Genomic DNA, 27,420 nt, shown 5'->3' with positions numbered 1-27,420 from the left:
ATGATCTGGAGGCTGTGCACCGAAAGCACCCCCTCCAAGATGTAGCCAACACCTGACTGGTATTCACTGGCTGTGGATGAAAGACAGGACAGACCAGGCACTATGAAGCTATGAGGAGGAAAGCTTCGGCTGTCAGCTGAAGAAGGCAGAAGGGGCACAGCTGTGGGACGATCAAATCATCATGGGAAACGGCTCAGCCCGTTAGTCACCACCAGCCAGCATCCGTGGAAACGACTGGAACCGGCCCTCGAAGCAGGCCGTCGGGAAGCCCACTGGCCTCTGCCACCCTCCCAGCCTCGTCTTCCCACCCGGAGGTGCAGCCTCCCCAGCTCGCAGCTCCGCTCCCGGACGGACCGAGACAGGAGGCAGCCGACTCGGGCTCCCGTCCCAGGCCCCTCCCCAGCCCTGCCGTGGCTCTGTCCTGTCCGGTCCTGCCTTGCCTTGGGATGCTCTGCAGCAAGAACGCGTGCAGTCCTGGATCCACCCCAGAACCTAGCTTCCTCTCCTCCTCGACCGCCACACGACGTCAATCCTGGTGGTCCCCACCGCCCCGGGCCCACATCCCCGCTGAGAGGGAAGGAACACGCTCTCGCGAGATCACAGGCATCTCTTCAAACCTTCGCCCAGGATTTGGTGCCGTCAGCATCTCCGGTTTACAAATAAGAAACCCAGGCCCAGAGAACTTGCCGACTCGCCCACAGAAGTTGCCCCATGAGGAAGCAGCAGACAGGACTGAGACCCGTGGTGGGTTTGTGCCATCCACAGGTCTGCCTGTGACACGTGATGCAATCATCATCACGCAGCAAACCTGACGGCTGTGCTCTCTGCCACCACCCCATAGAGCATTAACAATTTCAGGGTATCCCTGCTGAGGGAATGACCCCAAAACACAGAAAAAGCTCTATGTACAGCCAATGCAAGTAACTTACCTAACCACAAACGCCTCCAAAAAACAGAAACATCCGAACACCAAAGCAAGTACTAAGTTATCTTGCATCCATTTGAGGAAATTATGGTGAGGACTTAAACAGCATGTGTTAAGACATGTTTATAACATGGGAAATACTTACGTTTTGTCAAGTATAAAAAAGGACACAGAAGTACAACTACAGTATGATCATCTCTAGGAACAAAACTTAAGTTGGGGGATAGCAAAAAGACTTAGAAATGCACACAAATGAAATGAAATAGAGACTGTTTTGGGGGGAGGATGTGGGAAAAGGGTAATTTTTCTCTATCCAACTTTTCTGATTTCCCCTGGCTTTCTACAGTGAGAATATATTGCTTTCATGAAGTGAGCTAGTGGAAAGGTCAAGAGTCCAGGGTGGGGAAAGCTGCCTTTGAAGAACCAGGAGGACAGCCCAAGTCATGGGGTAGGAGCTGGTGGCCCCAAGATGTCGGCTCCACTGCAGAGGGGACAGTGAGGGTGGGAGGTGACGTGTGCTGAGGCCAGGGATGAAGACCCCACCTCACGCATGGTGGGCTGGGGAGGCCAGCCCGGGGCAGGAGGAAAGCAGACGAAACTCACCACCTTCCCTCACGGGCCACTACCCTGGAACTGCGTTCACAAGAGGGTGAGAAAGTCACCCCAGAAACCCAGGCTCCCACAGTGCCCATGTCATGATCAATGACCAAGAGTCACACAGCCACTTGACAAAACAGCTCAAGAGCCTTAAATATGTGCACATCTTTTGACTTGATAACTCTAAAACTAGGAAACTGATCTAAGTCAGGAAAGTCTACATAAGGATGTTCCTTGGAAGCAGCCAGATATGGTAATAGTTAAATTAATCATGACACTCTGAACAGGAAAATACTACGCACTGTTTCTGGAGACTGTGGATGCCTCGAAGACAGGAACTGGGCTGCCCGGGACGCTGCTGGGAGCCCGAAAGCGCAGCCCCGAGCTGCCTGGCACCGCGGACGCTGACAGTGACACCTCCTGGCAGAAGTGCCCTTCAGGTCCTGATATTATTGCTTAAAACGTCATGCATCTTCTCCAGGATAAATCTTTTAATACCTGCATTATTTGCCAACACACTGGTATGTATGTGACACGTGACAAGGAAAACACCTGCAAGGAGACCAATGCAAATCCAGCAAGGGCCTCTGACCTCTCCCAATGTATCCTCCCCACCCCCAATCTCTGGAATGAGTCAGACCCTCCAGGGCTCACTCCCAGACTGCTGGGGCCTTGGGGAATTTCTTCTGACTGACACGATGCCTTAATACAAGTTTTGTGTCACTGTGTTTCCTCGGGCTGGTTGGGGCTGGGAGTCTGATCCTCCTCAGCTGCCACATACGGTGGAAGTAGCTGGCTGAGCCCAGGTCATTAAGAGACAAGACATTCCAAACTAGGAAAGCGAGGGACACCCCCAGAGGTGCAAGCAGTGACACATTCCGCAGAAACACCGCCCGCCTCCTTCCACTCGGGCTGGACCAGCGAGGCGGGCGGCTTCCACGGAAGGAGCCCCAGGTGTAGCACACAGTCCACTCACAGCTGCCGCGTCAACGCCCCTCACAGGACCCCGGACAACCTTCACCGCGGGAGCAGGGAGCCCAGCAGAGTGGGCGGCCCCCGTGCAGCGCGAGGGGCTCTCACAAACTGAAGGGGAAGCGAGGGAACGCCAGGAGGAAGGCCTGTTTTTCTCTTCAGACCCCTGGGATAATTTTCCTGTGTCTCTAGCATGCAAAAGGCGGAGGTCAAGCTAATTCCTTAAGTGGAGGAAATACCAGATACTAACTTACAATGGTTTCTGGGGTAAAGAGAAGAAAGAAGGTACATGTATATGATTGGTTGCATCTGACCCAACATAGATTACATGATGGAATCATTTCCAGAGAATAATAAAGGCTCTCACTTCAACAAAAATTCTACATTCAGTTTGTTTCTCAACAAAATTTTTTCACTGCTATTTAGGAAGGCAGAGACTGGGGTGAGAGTTCCAGGTGCAACGGGCAGCGAACGTTCAAAGACCTTTTCCGAAGTGCCACCTCAGGGCGATGGCTCAGGGACTGAGCGCCAGGCTGAGTTAGGGTGTTTACCAAACAAACTCCATCCGAGCTGGTCCAGGAGGGAGGAGCTAACCGCAGCCTCGCTCCCGCCCACCTGATCACGGGAGATGCAGAAACACCTGCAGAAGGCACGCCCATGCGGACACCAAGTGCCCCCACGGAGGACGGCAGACTCTGCAGCAAATGGACCCCGAGGGCACCTCCACATCACTGCTCAGAGGGCAGCGAGCCCGCTCACGAGGCTGTGCCCGGGCAGAGCTCGGTAGACACGCAGAGGCCGGCACTGCGGTGAGCTTCCCTCCCCGCACGGCCCTCTGTGACGTCAGCGCACACCGTCAAGCGCGGGCCCGCGCATTCTGCGAAAAGGCGCGCATGCCCCCGAGGTGACGAGCAGTACTCACCCCACAGGAGAGGGGCCAGCTGCAGATGCTCCAGGACCAGCTGGCTCAGGAGTCCTTCCACACTCGCCTCACCTGTGCGCTTCAGAGAGGGGTGAGCCGCGTTAAGGAAAACTCCGCTGCCTCCGAGTCCCGGGCCAGGGGGAGAAGTTCTAGAAGTTTCTCCACCGACTCCCAGACGGGAAACCTCCCACGGCAGGTGAACGTCCCCCTGCTCTCCAGGGATGGTCTAACCAACCACAAGATATCACCTGAGGGTGTGTGGGAAACAGGTTCGTAAATGTGGCAAGGGCCTCTCCCCCCGCCCGATCTGGTAAATTGAGCTGTTATGTGAAGAAGGGAAATCCACTGGGATAATTTCAGTCCAACAGCTATTCCTGCTGGGGGAAATGAAGAAGAGGGAGCGGTGTTTTTCCTAAAAAGGATGCAAACTGTGGCTTACTGTTCAATACAACCAAGTGCCTCTCTCTAAACGTGTCGCTTTCATGCTGGTTTCACGTCTGCCCTGTTATACATCTTGATGTAATTACACATATTATTACAAACGGACTCATGCAAGTTCATAATCGAGGAAGTCATACGGCCTCTCAGCAAGTATCGGTGGATGAAGAAATTAGGTTTAGAAATGCAGAAAACAGACGTTTCCAAGGCGCTAATGTTAAACAGCCAGTGTGGTCCTCAGAGAGAGATCTATATACCTCTCTCCCTTTTCCTACATCAATTAAAGCCCCAGTACTTAGGTTGCAATCAAAAGGGAAGAACGTCATGCCTGACATTCTCTAGTGACTGAGGAAGTGGGGGGAAAGCCCATTACTTTCTTCCATTAGCAAGTTAATTGCATTCAACAAACACAGAGTGTGTCTGAAACAAGACAGGCATGGTGAGAAGCACTGAGGACACTGAAATGACTGGACATGAAACCTTGAACTTGAGAGGCTCACGTTCCAACAAAGATGACAATATAGGAACAGACCATTGCACTTGCCCAGCCTGAGGACAGCCAGGTCGGGATAAAGCCACACAGGCAGAGTAGAACGGGCTGGGGCAGGGAGCGTGGGGTGCCGAGGCCCCGAGGGAATTAAGACCAGAGCTCCCGGGTCCCTCCTGCCAGAGAGGGACAGCCCAGCCCTCAAGCAGCCCAGCCGAGCATCCACGGAAAACTGTTCAGACAAGAGGGCTGCCCAGGAGAGCCAGCTGGCCGCACACGGCAACGGGCCTCAGACCAGGGCACAGGCCAAGCTGTTGGCGTCCAGGACGCTCAGGAGCGGCCACCTACCTCTCCAGCCCCGGGTCCTGCTTTGGCTGCCTTGGCCCCGTTTCAGCTCTTCCAAAACACAGCGTGCTCTCTCAGAACTCCATACCCTCCACCTTCTGTGCTCTTTGCCTGGAAATGCTTTTCCCTGCCCTCTTCCCGCTCCTCACTGTACTCATACTTTAACTCTTACCGCAGACCTCACTTCCTCCAGGAAGGCCTCTCTGAACTGTCTCTGCTCCGAAGGCTCTCGGCATCCCCTCGGCAACCCTCACCAGATGTGTGTGTCTTCCATCGTCTGGCTTCACCACTAGCCTGTCAGCTGGGTGAGGGCCGAGCCCTCATTCTGGGGTCTGGAACAGTGCCTGGATCATCGTGGCTGCTCCATGAACGTTGTCTGATGACTAAATGAATGCTGGCATGAGTCAGCATCCCAGGTGAGTGGTGGAGGGGCCGCATGTGTGTGTGTGTGTGTGTTTCTTTCTGTTTTCTTTCCTCTCTCTGGGGGTTATTTTCACTTGTATGAAATTAAGACTTCAGAATATGGCATATTACTCCCTCTTGTTAAAAAAAAAAAAAATCATGCCAGGCTTTTGAGGCTGATCGCACCCCGGTGCTTGAAGAACAGAAATAGTGCCTAACAAACGCAGCCAGGATGAGGAGCCTCTGAAATGATTAGTTAGAAGAGCAAGTTAGCATGTGAGTAATTACAAAGTTGCCAAATGGCACTGGGGCTTTGGAAACCATTCCAATAGCATATTTCCGTATTCATTTGCTTTCGGACATGAGCCATAAAATTATACAGCTGAGCTAGTAAAGCTAATTACCTGCACACACATCCCCTCCCCTTCAGCCCCATGAGCCACCAAAACAGTCTTGTGTCTGAGCCTGGACACAGGATCGCAACCCTGGCTGACCTGTCAGCTACGCAGATGCTCCATCGGCCACTTTTACAGCCCAGGTTACAATGTTATAGGGAGGACAGTGGACATGGCAGTGGCTTCTCTTTCCTAAACACATGGACTCTGGCGCTGGGGGCAAGAGGTCAATAAAGAACGATGACGAGGACAAGAATTCCTATCATTATTTCTTCTAGAAAGAGTATTTCCAAAGTGAGTCCCATGAGAGAGGCTGTGTGCGAAGTGTTTAACATGTATCTTCTCAATTTAACACTATTTTCAAATTGAGAATGTGGTGGGCATAAGATAGGGACTGTTATTCCCACTGCAGAGATTTAAAAAACCCAGGCCCATGCGGATAACAAGAAAGCAGACCCGGCTAGGAAGTGGCAAGACTGAGGCCGTCTGACCCTGGAGCCCGCACTGCAGCCCGCACTTTCAGACACTTTACTATGAACGCAGTATCGATTCCTCACAATAAACCTGGAAGCCAGGACCCGTGATCCCCACCGGACAAACGGGGATCCTCCATGCACAGGGCCAGGGCCCGGCCAGGACCCCAGCGCTGCCGGGGGCAGAGTCGCCGCCTGCTCCCAGCATGGCGCGTGGTGGCCAGCCTCCTTCCTCCAGCCCTGAGGGAGGCCTACGGGGAGCTCTCCGTGGTGCTGAAGTACCTGTCTCCCCCTTCAAGCCCTTCCTAGTCACCTGGGACGCAGCAATTAAGTTTCCAGGTCAGCCATCATCTCACACAGTGCTCACAACAACCTCAGGTTGAGGAAGCCCCTTCGGGGATGTTAAGCCACACAGCCAGGAAGGGAGGATCCAATTCAGCTCTTTAGCTCCAGGTGCAGAGCTCCTCCCTGCCAGTGGGTGGGCCTAGGTTCACGTCAGGGTATCAATACCTACAACGTGGGCTGTGGTAGCTGCTGGGGACGAGAAGACCAACCAGGTGAGATCCTTCCTACTTTTAAGAAGCCCAGCCTACTGTGCAAGGATGATACCTTAGTATTATTAGTCGCCCATCATTGTTAATTACATTTAGTTAATCAATATTTGTGCAGAGCTTTTTTGTTTACAAACGTTTTCATGCACATTGTCTCAGCTAATCTTCTACGAGTCTTGGGAACCATGGATATTTGCTTCCAAATCTTAAAAACACCGCCAGATGCAAGGAAAATGCAGAAAGTTAATAAAATACCTCCCCTTTCATTTTCTGCTAGCCCATTAGCGGTGAAATATTCAGTCATGCGCTGCAATCAAAGGACCGTTTAAAACCACGGAGCAGTTTTTGAGATCCTGCCTGTGTGTATGGGACTGAAGTTTACCATGACCCAGCCTGATGCTCTAGAAAAAATGACTGTCCAGTCAGCTCTTCCCTTGGGGAATATGCAGCCTGGCGGGTGGCAGGCCTGGGTCCTCTCGCAGGAGAGTGCAGCACCGAGCTCTCAACACCGGGTTGTTACAAGTGGTCTACTGAGAGCCAGCCCGTGAGAGCAGCTGATGCAGACGTCTCTAAACGGGCTCCCAGGTGAGTGCTGCGGAGTGGGGAGCTCGCTGAGGAGCAAGCCGGCACCTCGGCCCCACCCCCGCCAGGAAGATGGGCTCTCTGCGCCCCGCGTGCCAGCTCTGGAGTGGTAGCCCCAGGTGCAGGGACTTAGCCCAGCCCCACTTCAGCTCCAATCAATTAGCAAATTGTCACAACTAGAAATTACGCTAATGGAAAGGCTGCTTTAGGTGATTAATGAGCCTCTTTCCCATGACTCTGTCCTCCGATTTGCTTCATGAACTTTGAGAATGCTGATGCGGGGCTGTTCTCATCCCAGCAGGGGCGCCAGTGTCTGGGCTCAGCTCCCTGGACAGCGCCACTAACTGCCAGGGAGAGTCTGCACGCGGTTCGGGGCTGCAAGTCTTGCTGGGGGAGAATAGTCGAGTCAGAGGATGGAGGGCAGGCAAAATGGAGAGAGCCCTGTGGGGTAGGTGTGCCAATCAGCAGCGTGCCCAAGGAACGCTACGTCTCTTTGGCTTCATCTGAAAAATGGGGATAATTTGAAGGCCTTGGCAGAGACCAGATCCTCTTTTGCCCAACACAGAGCTAATAAGAGCACAGGCTCTGAAGCCGGACAGCTGGATGAGAATCCAAGCTCTTCCACTTACTAGCTGGGTGACCTGGAACAAGTTAGGTAAACTCACAGGACCTCAGGTTTCTCATCTGTGGAATGTGGATAACAACTACTTCACAGGGTTTTTGTAAAAACTGAGTAAATCTAGGTAAATTGCTCAGAACAGTGCTGGCATCTAGTAAGTGCCATAAGGGGTTAGCTGTTACTTAAGCTCTGTAAGTTTATGATTCTATTATATAAGATACACACGCTCACAGTAATTGTCATGCCAAAAGTACACAGAATGTGTAAAAGCCCAGCGTGCGCCCAGTCACATGAACACACTGCACGCTGATTCACGTGCATGTTCTCTCTCTCTCTCACACACACACACACACACACACACACACACACACACACACACACACACACGGAACTTTGCTTTGCATTGCATACTAGGGAAAAGTCCTTCCCCACTCTCGGGAGCCGGCCAAACCTGAAATCTACGCTCTGTGCGCCAAACCCTGATTCCATTCAGAGTAACTTCAAGGTTCGGGGGAGTCAAGAATCGAATATGTGTCCCTCCCACCTCACCCCCTCCGTGCCCTGAAGGCTAAAGGGCCAGGGCAACTTTACACCCTCGAAGGCCGGGAGCAGCGCTCCTCTTGGGCGCGCACGGCCTCCCCACTCTGAGGATTAAAGGCCTCTGAACCAGGTGATTACCCAGAGCTGTAAACACTCACTCCCTAAAGACAAATACAAGATGCAACCCTGCACCTTACTGAAGATGATCAAGGAATCAGCTGTACTGATAAAGGGAGCTACTTGTATTAAAATTCATTTAGATAAAACTCTCTCTCCTAACATGACTATCAGAAAAACCTAGTGCGCTGTTTTAAAGGCGTCTTATCTAAAAATACTTAATTTCTCTCAGGGAATGAGAAGACAGCTCCATCAGGAGCATCTCTGAGAGTTAGCTAGAAGCCAGTTAGAGAGGCGGAGAGGTAATCCAGTGCAAAGAGCGAGAGCTCTGCCTCAGTCCATAAAGGGAGGAGGGCTTGGCTATCGGCAAATTCTCCTCACTGGCGGGGATGTGGTCTCGGAAACTGAGAAGCCGGGTGTGGCCGTATGCCAGGTGGCCTGTCCTGGTGGTGACCAACCAAACTGAGGACGTCGTGCCTAGTCTTACAGGGTTGACCCCAAGTACAGACTATGACAAATGTCGCGGCCGCTGTCGCGCTTCTGGGATTTATAGAGGGCCACTGGTGTGTGTGAGGCCAGACATGCCACCGTCAGCGGCACGGCCCGTGTCAGCCCCGGGGAGGCAGCCCCTCCGGGGGCACAGCCGTGCTCTCAAGAGAACAGCCACACCGCGCCACCCCCTTCCGCTTCCCAGTTATTAAGGACTATGTGCCCTCTGTGTCCCCGGAAGACATTCCAGCCCCCGCTCTGGGCGGCTGATTCTCAGGCGCCTAAGGCCCACTTTGCCACTGGGGTCCTTGAGCCTCTGCCTCACCCTCAAAGCAGCCAGATGGTTACAAACGATCTCCAGACGGAAGGCGGGAGACACGTGCTTACCAGACCAGACCACCTGGCAGAGACTCAGCCCAGATGGTCCAGGCCTCCAGCTTCATGGGGATCAGCTGAACTGGGCACCCAGTCCTTGTCGGGAAACCTATATGGGGTTGGATTCTAATAGGTCAGCAAGCATCTCAGCAAACCCTGAAATGCTCTCTGAAGAGAGATCTGCAACAAAAACGAGGAAGGCGAGGAGGGGCGCTGACAACAAGCTTGCTCCGGGCATCTCCCGCATCTGTTTCCACCGCAGACAGCCTGCGCAGGGCTGCCCCCTGGAAATGGAGACGGGCTTCCACCAAGACGAATCTTGCTGGTTGCAAACTCCCTACCTACGTTCATCACAGCACTCGGCGTAGCGCAACCACGCTGGCGACCATCGGCTGCATCGATCAGATGGAAACCCCTGGTTCACCAAAAGGTTTCCGTGGCTACGTGGGAGGATTACAGGCAGCACCGGCGCGGGGAAGAGCGCGCACGCCCGGGCTCCGTCGGGCGGAGTCCACGCCCGCCCTTGCTCACCGCGGTGTCCCCGGCGCTGGGCGCAAACCGCAGCACATCGTAGGTCATCAGGAAAGGGCTGCTGACACGACCTGACCTCAAGAACAGCACAGCCCGGCAAGGGAGACAGCCCCGGGAAGAAAACAAACTTTCCTGTGCTCTGTAAGCAGTATTCCAAACAAGAGTTAAGCACTGAGAATTGCAGGACCCCAGAGGAGGGGCAGTTCCAGCCGGGGCCAGATGGCAGAGGGGGCAGAGAGGGCTCCGTGGAAGATGGAACACGTGAGGCCGACCATAAAGGACGACCCACACCTGCTCCAATGCTGATGCTTGTTTCTCCGTCTCTGAATTACCATGGAAAGTGAAAACAGAGATGGTCAGCTTCCAGACGTCCCCAAACCAGACGCTCTGGGTGAGTATCAGAACGGCCAAACCAGCCCCTTTCAGGCGGGCCCCAGCAGAGGCGGAGGTGAGGACGCCAGGGGACAGTCGTGGGGGAGGTCTGGCCCAGCGTCCCCCGTCCAGGAGAAGCCTCACCTGAGGCCGGGTCACCTGAGCAGCGCCGGGTCTCCCAGCAGGAAGTGTGTCCCCTGTACGGACACCTCCTAGGGTCAGGGGCCGTGACGGCACCACGAGGGTGAGGCCTCACTTCAGGTTGACTTCAGTCAACAGGAAAATAACACGCGTTCTGGGATCCTGCCTCTCCAGCTCCCGGCACCACCTCAGGTGAGTTACTTAATTTCCAAGATTTACTTATTTACTCCTTAAAAAGGGGTAGGTATTAGCTGTTTTAGGGCGCTGGTCCTGCAGGCGCCACACGACGGGGCTCCTCGTGGTGCCGTCACCTCCCCCCGCTACACGAGGAGGAACGGGAAACAGAGGGGTTAGGCTGAGACCCAGCGGCTGGCGGGGAGGGGTGAGGCGGGGGCAGAGCGCCTGCCGGTCCCACGTCCAGCTCCGCTGCCCGGCGTCCCTTCCCCAGCCCCGCAGACAACACACTAAAGTAACTGACACACGGGAGCCGTGCAAGCGGCGGTTTTCGTAGCAGTGATGATGGTAGAAGTGATAAACAGAAAAGAGATAGGTATTGTAAATCTCAGGGAAAAAAGCAGTATTCAATACATGAGCTCATCTGGCTGGGCCAGCGTGTAAATCCCACCTCAGAACCAGTGAACGCCAGGGCTGAAACCACCACTAGGTCCCTGGTGCTCACCGCTCCTGGATGGCCAGGTGCCCTCCACCACCTCCTCCACATGAGGTCACCCTGTCCCTGCAGAGGTGGGTCTCCTGACCCACCAGGCAGCCTGCGGGGACCCTTGGACTGTGTTGGCTCTCGGCCAGTTACCAGGCTCCTTGTAATAAAGCCCGCCCTTTCTTATAAGTGGGGGAGGGATTACAAGGCGGGGGAGGGATGGACTGGGAGTTTGGGGTTACTAGATGCAAACTGTTACATACAGGATGAACAGACAACAAGGTCCTACAGTACAGCACAGGGAGCTATAGTCAATGTCCTAGGGTAAACTATAATGGAAAAGAATATGAAAAGGAATGAATGTATGCGTATAACTGAGTCACTCTGCTGTACAGCAGACATAAACACAACATTGTAAATCAACTACACTTCAATAAAATATAAATTAAAAAATAAAAATAAAGCCTGCCCTGCATCTTTCACAGAGCGGGGGTGGGGGCGGGGGTCAGACGAGAGGAGGGTCCTGAAAGCACGGCTGGGTTGCACTGGGAGGGAGGGACAAATCTTCAGGGCCCACAGGGAGGCTGGGCTCTGCCGGAGAGCCCCGGAGGTCGGTGGTGCTCGCAGGATGCTGCGGGACCTGAAGGAGGCGGCCACAGAGCCTAACCCTTGCCTTCAGGAAGGGAGGGGGGAAGACGAAGGAGGGGAGGAGGGCAGGCAGGTCAGCCCGACTCCTCAGCACAGCCTGAGAGACGCCTGGCCCCTGCTGCCCCAGTCTGCATCCTGTACAGCCAGCCACAGGGGACGACTCAGGTCCCCAGCGCGTGTCAGGCTCTGGAATGCGCTTAGAATACTCCAGCCCTGCCGGTCCTCACCGCAGGAGAGCTGTGTCTCAGCCCGCCCGGGCTGCACTGTGAGTGCCCGTCTCTGCGTCTGCCCCTCCCGCAGACTGGGGGCATCTCCAGGGCTCGGCACACGGAAACAACAATATGTACAGGCTGTTAGCCAGGTACAGAGTGGGTCTGGAGCTCCTGGTGTCCCTGACACTTATCTGGATGGTGCAGATATTACCCAGACACGTGTGCACACACCTACTGCAAGAGCCACAGTCTCCTTTAAAACACGTCCATCCAGCCTTACGTGCTACATACGGGCCATTTTTATTACTACGGATGGGTGTCAAACTAGGCTCAGATTTTTTATGAAGTCTAACTAAATATTGAGAAAATATTAAAATGCATAATGAAATAATTAGCCGATTCAATCTTTGGTCTTTCCATCTGCTTGAATTTAGGTTTACAATAGCAAAAGTCTGCTAGCCATCCCATGCCAGATGTCATTACCAGATAGGAGGGGAAGCGGGGAGGGAGGGAATGTCCGTAACGCTCATTCTCTTCACTCAGATTCGCCTTGGGGACAGTCTTCCAATCAGTAAACTAGGAGACAGGTGTGCCTGGCACATGGTAGGCGTTCAATAAGGATTTGCAGCATGAATTATTAATCGAACACAAAATAGGGAAGTCAGCTTCTTGAAAGAATCAAGGCTAAAAGGAGAGAAACCCAAAGACATTTTAGTACGTTTTCAAAGCACGTTAAGAGTCTTGATGGTCAATATAACCCCATTAGAAGGCAAGGACCGTGGGCTCAAGCAGGCCGAGGGGTTCAGGGCTGGCTCCTCCCCATTCTCTGCAGGAGCTCAGAGGCAGCTGCATCAGTAAGACAGGGTGAGAAACGCCCTGGGAGCCGTTGAGAGGACCACGTGGGACCCCTGGGGGCAGCACCCAGGAAAGGACACTCGCAGGTGCTGCCGTGCACCCCGGCTCCCAGCGAGGCCCAGTCTCCGTGAAACCTGGGGAGGCAGGGCCCCCCAGTCCCAGAATGAGACCCCTCAGGAGGACGAACCCTTCCCACCGGGTGCCCGAGCACAGTGCCCCTCCTCCACGGGTGCCAGCCAGGCCTGCCCGGCTCTGCACGAGCCCCTGCATGAAGCCAAGGCTCCGGGACCCGGCGCAGCCCCGCCTGCCCACACGGGGGCCCTACGGGCCTCCAGGCAGGAGGTGCGGAGCCGCTGCAGCCCCAGGCCCAGAAAGGACCCTCCTGGCTCGTGCCAGGACGTAGACGCCAGGACTGAGCGCTAGTGGCCTCCTTTCACGGCCGCCCGCCCCCCTGCCGCCCTCCCCGCCACAGGATATAAGCACCTTCACCACGCTCCCCATGGGGACCTGGGCTGGCGGGTAAGCGCTTTCCCGCCGGCCACCCCACCTGGGCGGGTCCTTGGCTGCACCACTTCCTGGCTGGACTCAGGGTGAGTCAGCTCACCCTGCTGAGATTCTGTTTCCCCAGCGGACCGTGAGAGGTGCCGACCAGAGAGGTGTGAGCAGTTGACAGGGGTGACGGATGCGGCGAGCCTGGGACGCGGCGTGGGCGCTGCCTTCCTCCGTGCTACGACACTCTGCTCGCTCAACCGGCGCCAGCTGACTGGACCCTGACTCTGCTGAGAAGTGGGGTCACCGAGGGAAGGGCGTCCCCTGCGGCCCCCCACCTTTTCACTCCTCTCTGTACAGAAGACAAACGCCTAACTCCACCATGCATGCCAGGCTCCCTCCGTGAGCCCCTGAGCGCTCTGTTTTTTGGCGTCTGGTTCTCAAAGCCTTCCATCTACAGCGCTTTTTCCGTCACAAGCTCCTCAGAGACAGGGGTCTTGTCTACCCAGCCCAGATTCACGTTAGCTGGCGCGAAGGAACTTGCCTCGGTCCTGGAAGCCGTGCCTTCTGCAGCCTAAGGCCGCTTCCAGAATCCAGGGCAACGAGACCACACGACAGCCTGTGACTATCCCGTTTCCACAGAACCAGTGTGTGAACAAGGTAATCAACAGACATTCCCGTCAGAGTTGCCTCTTCCTGGGAGACACCCTGGGCGAGCCATCCTCTCGCACCACGCGAACTGTGAGGCATCTCCCACCCCTGTCCCCTCGATAAACTTCTACTCACCCTTAAAAAGCCCACCACGGCGACACCCCCTCTGTGAAGCCGCCCCTGACTGCCCTGCACCCGGCAGCTCCATCCTCCGAACCTCACAGCAGTTGGCATAATGCTCTGTCCCTGCTCCCCAGCCGTGCGTTTAATCCTCAGATGACGCACACCCTCTTCGGGACCGGGCAACCCCATGAGGCCCCGCCTGCGCACCGCAGTCCCTCAGGCGACTCGCCACACACCCAACCCAAAGCAGGCACCGAGGAAAGACTGCTGAAAAAAACACGTAAATAGATAAGTGAACCTGAGGTTTCTCCAGAGTCCCACTCACCCAACTGAGTGTCTACCACAAGCCAGGCACTGATCGGAAGCTCAAGGCAGGACCACTTATTTTATGAAACCATCTTTTTTAGTGCAGTCCTCCTAATGCCCCCACCCCAGTCTTTTCAAAATGGCATCCACGTGCCTGCCTTGCTGAGCCGTACAGCCCGATTTCAGTTTCCCCGACAATCGTAGCCTGCGTTCAGCTGTCAGTATGTGGAACCTCCCGACGCCAGGCCCAGCATTGATAGGTGGCCATTAGAACTGGTCACTAACACGGATCTCAACACTGACGGGAAACACGTGACCCAAGTGAGAGCAGCACCGGCCCCAAGGAGGCCTTTCCTCATCCTGAACCTGTACTTCACTCGTGGGGCCCTGGACGTGGTGGAAGGGTAAGAAAATGCCCACTCTTTGGTCCGTATCTCCCTGCCATGCCATTCTGAGTTATCTGTGGCTAGCGCTCAACAGCTGACCCCTCTGGGGTCCTCCCTCAGGGGTCCGCAGGTCGGGGTAGGCGCCGGGAAAAGGATATGATGGTCCAGTGGATGTCCAGCTTGCTGTTGATCTCCAGGCCTCGGGCTTCCTGCCTCTCCTCCTCCAGCTCCTTGGAATTGGCAAACTGCCCCTTCTCCCCAGGGGATTCTGGGAAACTCTCAAAGTTGAACTTGTCCACCTGAATAGCCATTCTAAGAGAAGGGGGAAACAGAGCAGAGAATTAATCAGGAGGGCAATTTCTTCTGTGGGCTGCTGGAGAAGCAGCCCATGCCAGCATGAGACAGGATAATGAATCATTATCGTTAGTAATTCATAACCGATTCACTCCAAGAAAATGAAATAACTGACTCCCAGGGTAGCACCAGCTTCAGAGCTGGCCCAACACCGTTTAGCACGGAAGACACAGTTAGTGTCCAACCCCAGAAGGAAGTCTGAATTCTGGAACAGGGTAAGGCAGAGAGGAAGCAAGGGGAAAAATCGCAGAGAGGCGGCCTGGCAATCACTTACCCCTGGGCCCCAAAAGCCCAGGGGGAACTGCAGCCTCGTCACCAGAGCCCTGCCTGCCGTGCTGCACTTCACCCTTGGCCAGATGGACTTGCTCACACACGCCGCGTGCCCCACCAGTCGCACACCTCCCCACCTGCCCACTTCCAGTCCCTGAGCCCAGGACCCCACCCTCCCTTCAGGTCTCGGCGCAAGTACAACATCCTCTACAGAGCCTCCCGCACTGCTGCTGTGTCCCGCACTCGCAGCCTTCTGGCAGTTTCCAGAACACACCAGGCTCTTCCTCCCTTAGTCTTTGTGCCCACAGCTCCCCACGTGGGAGTGTTCTTCTCCTGACCCTTGGCACAGCTGGAGCCTTTCATCCTTTAGATTTGAGCGTAGGAAAGGCCTTCCCAGCCCACCTCTCCACAGCCGCTTTCCACCTCACCCCTCCCCTCACCCCGCTCTCCAATGCGGCATTCAACCTACTTCTGCAATAGCATTCGCCATGAGCTGTAAATATTTACTTCTGGATTTGTTCACTGTCTATCAATCCTACCAAAATTCAGCTCCGTGAGGGCAGAGATCCTCGTGTCTTGTTTCCAGTGTTTCCCAGGCCTGGAATAATGCCTGCCTGGCACACTGTAGTCACCGGTTCAGAGAAGAAATGAATGAGTGAATTAAGATCCTTCCCTAACACCCCAGGCCAACGTCTCCCTCCCGCCCACCGCCACTGTTGCCCAGCCCGCACACCTGTATCCACGTTCAGCTGCGTCCCCAGGTGCTACAGGCCCTGGTCTCTAGAAGGCAGGCGGGCTCTAGATAACCGCCCGCAGCCTGCCTCCAACTCCCACTCCCATGCTCCCGACAGCAGCACAGCCAGGGGCTGCGTCTTACTGACGTTTGAAATCCTACCTCTTGGCACGGAATCAGGCATACAGCAGGTACTCAACAGAAATGTGTTACATGGATGGATAAAGAAAGAGGGGGAGAAAGGGGGGCTCCTTCGTGTCAGGCCCTGAAGATGACTGTCACTCAGTGCATAAAAGTAGGCATTTTCTTTTATTTCACAGCCTGTGCTGTGGCCAAAATATTCTGCTGAGCCCCAGCATTGCTCTAACGGGCCTTTGGAGCTTCTTCTTTACCGACCAGGAACTGGTATTCAGGGTGTATAAACATAAGATTAAACGCAAGGAAGAGGTCTTGAGAGCGTGGAAAGGCCTACTGGAACGTTGGTAAATCCACAGCATTTGGCCGGGAGCGTGACGTTTACGGGTCAACAGCTACTCAAGAGTTAGAGGCACTTCTGTGTAAGTGCAGAAACAGTGAGTTTCATAGCAAGGACCACTTTCAAAAAATTACATTTACTGTTCTTTTCGGATTATACAAGTAGATAGGCTTACTGTAAAAAGCTGGAAAATAGAGAAAAGCATACAAAAGAAAAAGCACTCAGTCTTATACTCTAAGGTTGATACATTAATTCTATAGTCTTTTTTCTAAGCACTTGTGTTTTAATGTAGTTTAAATCATTATATAAGCATACATATAAGTCATTACATAAGTATTAAATATATGTGACCACACATACATATACACGTAATTTTAAGACTTGCTTTCTTCTCTTAATATAGGATGAGCAATTTCGCATCATTAAAAATTAGTCTGCAGAATATTCTATCATATGGCTGTATCATAATTTACTTAACAATTCCCCTATTTCTCATACTTTCAGGTATTTTCCATTCTTTAAAAAATTACTGGCGAAAAAAATCATAACAACCATCTTTGTGCTTAAATTGGTTCTCTGCATTTGTGACTGTCTGTTAGACTCCATTCTAGAGGCAGAATTACTGATTTGAGGGTGTGAAAACCTTTGAGGTTTGGAGGCAGAGGACCAAGTTCCTTCTCAGAGAGCTTCGTCCTGAGGTACGTGCCCCGAGCAACGCGGGCAGGCACGCCTCTCTCTGCACCCTTGCCAATACTGACGATGATCAGTTTTTAATCTGCGCTAGTAAGAGGCAAAATGCCGCCTCGCTGACGCTTTCATTTGCAGGTCTGTCTGAATTACTCCTGAGGTTGCACATTTTTTCAGGAGCTTATTAGCCATTTATCTTTCTTCCCCTGGGAGTGCAGCCGGAGTGCTTCTAATTTCCCACCCGGCAGAAGCGCTTCCTACTTCCAAGCTAGCCCGGAGCAAACTAGCGCTCTCTTCAAACAAAAGGTCAGAATATTTCCTAAGTTTCACTAAAAAGGCCAAATTCAGCTCATCGTCTGATAACTCAAAAAGAACTAATAACTGTCACCTGTCAGATGGGTGTGGACACATCCCAATACCCAGCTCTCTTCCGGTCGAATGCAAAAAGGGAGAGAGGCCCGGCTCTCAGCAGCCTTAGGGTCAGAATGCACACCGGCCACTGGCCACCAGGATTATATTTGTGTGACCTGGAGCAAGGGTGACTCCCAGGGCACCGGGCGGGGGGCGCGGGGGGATTTTCAATCCCACCTCACATATGGGGAGACTAAGGGGCTGGGAGGTTAAGGAAATAAGCTGAGCTGCTCACGGAAGAGCTGAGATTCGGACCCGAGCGCGGCTCTGATGCTGACCCGGCGCCCTGGCGAATCCCCCAGCCTCCTAACCGCACAGTCCCCCGCTATTCAATTCTCTTCGTCTTCGCCGCGTCGGCGTGAAAGAGAATTAATACTGCTATTGAATGCCAATTTTCACGTTTAATTTTATGGCCAAATGTGACAATAATAGTCAAGAGTTGGCACTAAAAAAAGGTGCTGTGATTTTTGAAGAGTCTATAAAAAAGCGGTGGTTTTTAAAATACCGTATCATATGATTCAGCCTTTGAACAGCTGATAACCTCGCCAGGGAAGTCATAATGATGACATTTAAATACAAATCAAGGAGTCGGATTTGGAAGGACTATCCACATATAATTAAATTGAACTTTCATTGGGAGATAATTGATAGTTATGGGATGGGAGTCTAAATTTATGTGGCGCATCCTTCGGGAGTCTATTTGACTATGCAGAACGCCAGCCTATTTCTCTGTTTTATAATGAAGTACAATCCAAGTGAAAGGGAAGCGGCCAACCTTCCAGAGTCATCCATCCTGAATGAGAAGAACTTTTGGCAGACAAGAAAATGGCATCAACGCTGACAACCTGGGTCGCACCCAAGAGGATCATTTCCACCTTAAGCCTCATAGATCGGTTATGGTTTAAAAACAAAACAAAACAAAACAAAAAACCTTCCTTATTATTATCTTTAATTGAAGAGAACTGTATCCTAAAAATCAAAGCACCATCAGGGATGGCACCAAACACCAGAGTGGCAGCACCCACGGCCACGGGGGGCCCAGCATGTGCCTCGCCGCCACCACCTACGTCCGTCCCCACGGCGGCCCTGGCGGGATCACACCCACGCGCTGCCCAAGGCCACAGGGAAGGCAAAGGGGGCAGAGGACTCGTAACCCGGCCTGGAGGGCCCAAAGCCCGCAGCAGGCGAAGACGTGGGTCCGGAGGGTGGCCCTGCTGCCCGCGCTCCGGGCACACGCCGGGCTGACGCGGCTGAAGGACAGAGCGCTCGCTCGGCAGCGTCAGTGCAGCTCAGACACGAGCACAGGCCTGGGGGCCAGGGCTCCACCCTCTAGCTGGCACCACGCAGAGGCTGGGATCCACCTGGAGGGGAGACAGCTGAGCAGGTGCCAGCGTCAGACGGATCCCGGCCTCTCTTGATCGCCGAGTCTGCCTCTGAGGTTCTAGCCTGTCTGAATCTCCAGTTCCTCATCTGTGAGCTGGAGGCTGTGCAGGGCCCACCGACCGCCTGCCTGGGTTTCTGTGAGTTCAGCGAAGGCCAAGGGTGGGGACTGGAGTGGGGACCGTGGCCTCTTGCTGCCGAGACAGCTTCTCGGAAGAAGGACCGCGTGGTGTGATCGTGGGCGAGGGACCCGCTGGCTCCGCGGGAGAAGAGGACCAGGGACCCCACGTGGCACCCCCCGTCACACCCCCCCCATACGCGTGCCCCGCATCGTCCCCACGCGGGGACCCCGGGCACTGCCCACCTTACAGACGGGCGAGCTGAGGGCGAACGGTCCTCCTCCCCCAAGGACCTGCCCTCCTGGGGCCCCTCGCCTGTCCTCACCGCTTCCTCCAGGCAGCTAACTCCACTCCCCCGCTCCGAGACCCAGCCTCCCTGAGAAGCCTCCCTGCCTCCCATGCTGCCTTTCGGGCTGGCTGGGGCGCCCCCCTGCTGTCACCACGCCCCCCCCGTCGTCCCCAGCGTCCTGCCCCCCTCCTCCTCCCCGAGGGCGGCCAGGGCTCTGCCGACCCATCTCCGGGCCAGGGCTGCTTCCGCCACAGCCACGTGTGCAGCCTCCGAATCACCCCCAAAACGCCGCCACCTCCCGTATAAAACCGATATGAGTTTGTTCTGTATTAGAGAAAAAGCAACAAAGCAGTGCTCCTAACGTCCAGAGGCGCTGGCTCTGAAGCACTGGGAGTGTCCCCTTCCAGCTCAGCCAACGTCTCTGCGGAAGCACAACCCCGTACCTTGCGTTTCTGTACATGAACAATTGTTTCGGGAACCCGTTAAGTGCTTCCTGGGCGCAGAAAATAGTGCTTAATTAATAAAATGAGGTTTACTCCTAACGTCATTGAGCTGCCAGCTGATCCCCCTGAAAGCGCGGGAAGCAGAGAGGGGGCTGGATCCCTGCTTTCCGGGGTCGCTGTTCATTGATTTCTCTCTCCTAGGCCTCCTGCGGGGGGCCTGCCGTCTAGACAGGGCTGGCGGCCTGCTGGATCCGTGCCTCAGGGCTCGGCAGGGGAGGCCCAGCCGGGGCCTCCGCAGCGCGGCGGCAAGGGGCGGGGTGGCAGGCCAGCGGGCAGGGGTGCAAGCCCGATGCTGCTCCTGACGGGACGTGGGATCCGGGGCGGGCCACCTGACTTCAGAGTACCTCTGGCATGGAGAACCGTGTGGACGAACGAGCACGGGCTTCTTGCAGCCACACAGACCTGGATTCTAAATCCACGCCTGGTCACCTAGGAGCTTGGTGGCCAGAGGCTGTACAAAGCAGTTAGGCCGTATGAACAGGGAGCACAGCACAGTTTCTTGTCCTCTGGGGTGTGTGCTGTGACCAGGAAGGTGGGCTGTAAGGTCCCTCTGGCAGCCCAGTTAGTTGTGATGATAAAGAACTCACATGGGAAATGGGTATCTGACCTGGGGGTTAGTCAGAACTGTGGAGAATTTGGACCACCTGGCATATAATTGGTGATCAAAATTACAGCTATTACTTTTGGGGGGAGGTAAAAAAAAAAAGTTCTAGAGTGGATTGAGATCAAAACAGGAAAGCATTTACAGTGGCGTTTATGAAGTTAAAAAATGCCAGGTAAACGCGAGGTACTTTATTTATTCTTTTCACTATCCTGTAATCACAAAGAATATTCCACCAAGGCTAACACGAAAGCATCTGAGCCTCTCGCTGTGTCCTCAGCCCTGAATCCTCCACAGCTCCCCCACCCCTGCTCCCAGAGGCCCCGCACAGGACAGGCTGCGGGGGGAGACCCCACCAGCTCCTGCCCGTCTACCCTCATCTCGCTTCTCCCTCTCTTTCCACAGCCGGACTCACAGGCCCCGCAGCACAGCACGAGCTTGGCTGAAGCAGGGCCGTCCCTCCCCGGTGAGCACCAGAAACCATGCCAACAGCTCCCTGGAGTTGCTGGGTCTCTAAGGGGGGCTTGGGGTTCTCTCCAATGCTCCTCACTGACTACTCTGCAGAAGTCTGTACGAAGGTCAAAATACCTATCAGATGCTCTCCCGGTTTTCTGCTATTCTTTCAGAGTCTGAAAGACCTGGCTTCTGCCTAGGCCTGCCTCTAATCAGCTGTGTCTTCGGCGAGTTACCCACTGGGAGCCTCCGTCCTGGGCCGGCGTGGGGGCCCTTCCTAGGGAGGGGACACGCAAGTTAACCCAAGTAAGGGTCCGGCCACGGTGCAGCTGGTGCCTCATCAGGGTTAGTTCCCGCCTGCTTCCAACCGTAGTAGGAAACGAGCTACTTTCAAGTGTCAGGTGGACCCACTCTGCCTCGTATGAGTGAGTGAGTCCTTGCTTCTCCCCGAGGGCCGTGCTCTACTCGGGTGGGCTGGGAAGGCCACCGAGGAGCTCAGATTAGAGCAGCAGCCTCTGCCGGGGCAGGTGGGCCATGGCCGCCATGCATCCTTAAGTGAAAAACGGGTGCATTAACGCACGCTTGGGCTCCTCCGGCTCCTTTGAGTTCTCCCAGAGTAACGTGCTGGCCAGGGAGGGAGATCTAAGGCAGCAGCGTCCCCATCGTGGAGGCTGCTTCACTCCCATCACCCTGCAGAAGACACGGCTGCATCGTGGGGCGGCCGCTACCTAAGGGTGAGGGCACCAGCCCGGGTCCCGGCTGGCAACCCCATCACCCTGACGAAGTCGGGATCCTGCACAGCAGCTGCAGGTCAGTGACTGAGCCCAAGGGACACGAGCTGATGGGACACTGCACTGTCGTCCCCTAGTCACCTTACTCCACAGCTCCGCCAGCCAACATGCCAGGGTGGGATGTTCTGTGGGTGAAATTAGGGTTCAAGCGGGGTGCTGGCCGGGCTAGACTGAGGAGGGAACCTGGGACCAGCCACCTGGGACCAGCGCGATGGTACTCAGAGAGCGGTCGGCACGACGCAGGCCCTGCGCTTGGCATTCAGGGACGTGGGCGAATCCAAAGCAGTCCCCATCTCCCCTGGGAGATGGACCTCAGGCAGACGGGCTGTGAGGTTTGTGATGAGCTGTGACAAGTGCTATGCCACGGGGACGCTCGGGTGCCACTCAGCGTAGAAAGGGGACGACCCGTCCTGTCCACTGTCCCTGAAGCTGCTGGGGCTGGGAGTCGGGGGTGAGGTGAGGAGGGAACATCCCAGGTACGGGGAACTTCACAAGTGGCGGAGCACGACGTGATGGGGCGTGAACGCTAGCTCGGCTCCCTGGGCACCAGTCCGACTGCTCAGAGGGGCCTGGGGGGGACGAGGCCAGAGGGCTAAGCAGGGGCAGACCACGGAGGCCCCCACAGCCTCATCAGGGTGCGTGCACATCCCCTGCCCGCTGTGGCCGAGTAGATGGCCACACCGCCAGGCAGGTGGACCCACGCTGCAAGGAATGTCAAAGGCTAGTTTCAAAAACAAAGGAAAAATTTTTTTAAAATAGTACAAAAAGGAGAGAGCGAAGGAGGCAGAGGAAAAGGAAACTACAGAGGGAGAGAACGATTACTGAGCATTTGCAGTTAGCACACACGCCCTCCCTCAAATGGTCTTACTGTCTTCACAAAGCAGATGAGGAAACCGAGGCACAGGTGATGGTGTGGTCACCAAGGGTCAGGCGTTCCTGGACACGAACGTCCTTCCACAGAGCCCAGGTGGGGACGGCGGCCCGGAGCAGCTTCCTCCCTGTGCTGCACGGGCCCCCGGCAGCCAGAGGCCTCCTGTGCACACAGGAGCATCCACGGGTGAGGCACTGGCTCCCGCCTCCTGTCCAGGCGACACCTAGGAGGGCGGCTGCCGGGAAGCCAAAGCCCAGGGCCTGGGTCCAGGGTTCCAAAATGAGAAGGCAACCTTCCTCGTTGCATCCCCTGGGCTCGCACAAGGGGGCGGGGGGAGCTGCTGCTGTTTGGAGGGTGGGGTTCAAACCCACTCCACTCAGCAAAGACGGGGCGGAGCCAGGATGCTCACAGGTTCAACCCCAGGCCCAGGGAGATGACGAGAAAGAGGGAAACAAATTGGAACATCGCTGGCAGATTTTTTCCTGGCAGATGCTGCTAAAGAAAGGACGTGAGAGAAATACGTGGAAGTATTTTTGACATCTGGGTTTAAGACAGACCATGGCAGTTTCCCTCATCAAGCTAATCAGAAGCAAAAGAACCAACAGAGTTAAATAACCCTAAAATAGCTTTTGTAGAACAGTTACAGACGGATCAGAGTTAAAACGATCAGAACGGAGTGCAAGGATCCTGGCACACTGCCAGTGTCAAAGGTAAGTGAAAATATACTGCATTTGCTGAAGGACAGTAACACTTCAACTATCCTCCACAGAAATTAAAGTCCCCTTGTATAAAAATGCCCCTGTTAAGTGGAGCTGAACCTACAAAACATTACCGTGTTGTATCAGTCTTTTTGGACCGAAATCTTTCTACGTTGGGATGCAGATTTCCCACCTTCCACAGGACGCGTGCCTGCTTCTACCTAACTAGGAGATCGAGGAAGGGAAGGTCTCGGGTAGGGGACGGGGCATCTGGCACTGCATCTGCATCTGGTGGGGGGTGGTCCCCCTGCCGAGACCTCGCTCACAGTCAGGTTCCTTGCCGGGCTCTCTACAATCACGTCTCGTAATTCTCACAACCACCCCAGCGATAAATGTCATCACGATCAGTGTCCAAATCCTCCAGAAGAGGAAACCTCAGAGCCGTGTGTGGCCCTGGGAGGCAGAGGAGCGGGGCGCTCTGGAAGGCAGACGTGGCCCTGTGTCCTTGGAGCAAAGCCTCCCATCACAGCGTGTCCAGAAAGGGTCAGAGGCGCCCTGCAGACGCCAACCAGTCTCCAGGGTGGAGTCCAAAGGCAGGTGAGTCACCTCTGCTGGACTCTGTTCTCTCACCAGCAGACAGGGCAACCCCCCGAGAGTGTCCCGAACACTGTGACCTCAGTTTGTCATCTGTAAAATGAGCACATGATCTAGCTAAAAAGAGGTGACCTGTGGATTAATTGGGACAGTGTATTCTTAATAAGAAAGCCTTTTAGAAACCCTAGTTCTTTCATTGCCATTGTTATTACACGATACCTTCCCACCAGCACCTAGCGCTCCGTACATCCAAAACCAGAAGCATGCCGCCTCCCAGCTGCCCCCCTCCAGGCCCGTCTCACTCCCGCGCCACCCCACACACCGGGCCTGTGATCCCCCCCTTCCCTTTGCCCTCCAGGCCCGGGCAGCAGGCTGTGTGGACCGACCCCGCCCCCCCCCCCCACGCCCTAGTTCAGATTACACGATACCTTCCCACCAGCACCTAGCGCTCCGTACATCCAAAACCAGAAGCATGCCGCCTCCCAGCTGCCCCCCTCCAGGCCCGTCTCACTCCCGCGCCACCCCACACACCGGGCCTGTGGTCCCCCCCTTCCCTTTGCCCTCCAGGCCCGGGCAGCAGGCTGTGTGGACCGACCCCGCCCCCCCCCCCACGCCCTAGTTCAGGCCTCCTGCCCCCTTCTGCGTGGGCCACCTGACGGCAGAGTCAGTCTAACTCCCAGCCTCTCCCCTCTCTGCCCTCTGCACCCTGTGTGCAGAGCTCGATCACAGTGTAGATAAACGGCCCTGGTTCTGAAGGGCTCCTGCCACCCAGAGAACAGAACTGGGGACGAGGGTGATGAAGCCTAAGAAAAGTGGACGCAAAATCCAAGGGACCGCCCTGTCCTGCTAAGTGGTCTCCTAGAGCTTCTAGAGCTTTCTTTAGACAAAGGGGCCACGGAGGTTTAGCAGAAGGAAGGCAGCAGCTGCGGGGGGAGGCTGGAGGGAGGAAGAGACCAGTGACGAGCCCGTGTGAAGGCCAGTGCAGTGGCCCAAATCCAAACCAAAACCGCCATCAGAAGAACAAAATTCCTAAGGTATGGAATTCTCAAAGGGATTTACAAATTGGAAATTGCCCAATTATCATCTGCGTGCAAATAACATTTGTGTGACCATCAACAAATAGTGTACATACAGAATACGCTGATACACACAGAAACAGAATTAAGGGAGATTCCCTTGGAAAATAAAAATGAGAATACATTTCCAGAAGGTCAAAATTCTTTCCAAGAGGCCTAAGTGCCAGGGAGGAATTCAGTTTTTACAGTGAGAATCCCTACCACGTACGAGGCCTTTCCCTGCACCAGGGGCTGTGCTCGGGCCTTTCTGTCCCATCACCGCTCAGGGCTCACGGCAGACGCGGCCGCCTGCTGTGCTGAGCGCTCTGAGACCCAGCTCTCATCTCACCCCCATGAGGCCCCCGAGTGTAGCGCTGTCATTCCCGTCGGTACTGATGGGGAAACTGATGGGGAAACCGAGGCTCCTAAGCCACCCCCGGGCTCCAGAGCGACACAGCCAGGGAGCAAGGGCGGAGGCCCGTGAGCCACGGCCCCCGAGTGGAAGGAAGTCGGCAGGATGCTGGGGGCAGGAGGAAGCGGGGGCCTTGGCCTTCATTCCGGAGGTACCTACGTGGGTCCTCACGTCTGATAAACCTCTTCACACGACCGCCCCAGAGCCGTTCACCAAGACGGCAGCCTCCACGTGCCGCCCGACACCAGCGAAGGGAGTCCTCGTGGATGGGGCCGCACCGGCCTCCGTGACCCGCCCCGCCAGTCTCCAGCCCCCTCCTGCCGCCGGCCCCACGAAGCCCTTACGGTCCCCACGCCGCGTCCACGCCGCACCCAGCGCTCTGCACCTCCGGCCCTTCACCCGGCTAGGCTCACCCTCGACCCACCTCCCCTCAGCCCCCTGTGCTTCTGGCAGCCGCCCTGGTAGAACACACACCGAAGACCTCCCGCCCCACCTGACAGTGCTCGGAGGGCAGAGACGCAGCCTGCCTGTGCTCGCCTTCCTGGCACCTGGCACGAGGCCTGGCACGCGGTCGGGGCTGAAGAAGGTGTACGCTGAACTAAGAGTCACCCCACAAGCCTTCGTGTGACTGAAGCGTTACCCGCCCGGAAGGAGCCATGAGCTGATTTTAAGGCAGCTAAATGCCGCCATTTGATTAACAAAATGCTTCAATCATACTAAGTCGGCTGCCATTAGTAAAGAGGTGCTTTTACAACTAATTGCACATTTCATCAACGCTAAGTTAAATGTCCTACTTCCCAACGTCAATGAGGAAAGCAAACAGGGACCGGAAGGGGTCAGATCTCCCGAGTGTGCCCAGCTTGGGAGAGGGGGCACAGGGGTGCGCGGCCCAGCCGCTCACCCGCCGGAGTCAGTGCAGGGGACGGATGCGGCCAGGGCTGCGGAGACGCAGAGACCTGGGCTCGCACCTTTGCTCTGCCCCGTGTCTGGGCCATCTCGGGAAGTCATTTGGCTTTTTGAAGCATTTTCTGGCTGTAAAAATAAGGATAAGGAGGCTAACCTCAGAGTACAGTCGTGAGGTTTAAAAGGCCTCGGGCCACGTGCTGAGCACCGAGGATGCACTCCAAGGGCGGAGCTACCTGGAATCATATCCCACCATCGACATCGCCCACCCTGGCACTGACCCGGCCACAGGGAGCAGAAGGGAACCAGGAGGGCACGGAGCATGCAAACTCCTTCGGAAGGCACGCAAAGCGCCCAGGGCCTGGGCCCACGCGTCCGCGTCGGGGCCTCAGCTGTCCTGACTCACCTACGTGCCTCCTGCCCCGGGGCCTGCAGTGCGGTCAGGCTGCTGGGCCTTGGCTCCCCCTCAGGGATCAGCCCTGCGAAGGCTACTCTGACCTGTTCCCCCCTCCGCCCCACGAGAAGGGCACGCTCCCTACCCTGAACACTGTGCCCACTATTTAAGAGATGGTTAACCACAGTCATGACCCTGGTTGCTTCACATGCCTGTGTCTCTCTCTCTCACACACACACACACACACACACACACACACACAACTATGAATTCAGAGTGAATTCACTATGGATTCTTATCCATCTTTCATACACCTAGAACTGAGGTGTTCAACAAGACTTTGCTGAATGAATTACTGAAAACTGCCTTTGATAACCTGAACGATGCAAAGAGAATGAGGGGCCAGCTTTGTTCTGTGTGGCCCCAGGGGGTAGGACAGAGGGACTAAAGTCACGCGGAGCCCTCTGTACCTTTGTGTGACAGCCCACCCCTCCCACTGACGGCGAGGAAAAGTCTGGACCGGCACAAAGGCGGCCCCCTGAGCTCTCTGCGAGGAGAACACAGCGGGAGGTGTGACGGGGTGTAACACGGACTAGCCACCCCCGCGGGCTGGGCCTCCACGTCCCCCTCTCTCTTCTCCATGGAGTGGCCCGGGGCGCCCCCAGTAGACAGCATCAGGCAGCAGCCCCAGTGGATGCAACTCAGATAGAAACGCCATCTTTCTGGCCAGGAAAGCCAGGAAAGGGGATCTGTGTGTGTGTGTGTGTGTGTGGTGTGTGTGTGTGTATCTCAGGACACGGGACCCCCGAACCCAACACTGCAAAGG

The 27,420-nt window shown here is 55.3% G+C and overlaps 1 protein-coding gene across 6 annotated transcripts in view; it reads right to left on the bottom strand.

The window, feature by feature from the left end:
• The window catches only part of TRAPPC9 (trafficking protein particle complex subunit 9), a 532,255-nt gene that overhangs the window by 117,130 nt on the left and 387,705 nt on the right, over positions 1 to 27,420 (bottom strand). For all 6 annotated transcript variants that reach the window (XM_055091306.1, XM_055091308.1, XM_055091309.1 and 3 more), the window contains 2 exons: positions 14,761 to 14,913; positions 3,417 to 3,508 (listed from right to left, as the gene is read on the bottom strand). In XM_055091306.1, the coding sequence (XP_054947281.1) occupies positions 3,417 to 3,508; positions 14,761 to 14,913 (245 nt within the window). The remainder of the gene's footprint in view (positions 1 to 3,416; positions 3,509 to 14,760; positions 14,914 to 27,420) is intronic.

Source organism: Physeter macrocephalus, chromosome 15 (genome assembly GCF_002837175.3).
Source record: "Physeter macrocephalus isolate SW-GA chromosome 15, ASM283717v5, whole genome shotgun sequence".
NCBI lineage: Eukaryota > Metazoa > Chordata > Mammalia > Artiodactyla > Physeteridae > Physeter > Physeter macrocephalus.
The sequence above is the reverse complement of the archived record's forward strand: the minus strand, read 5'-3'. Positions and strand labels throughout refer to the sequence as shown.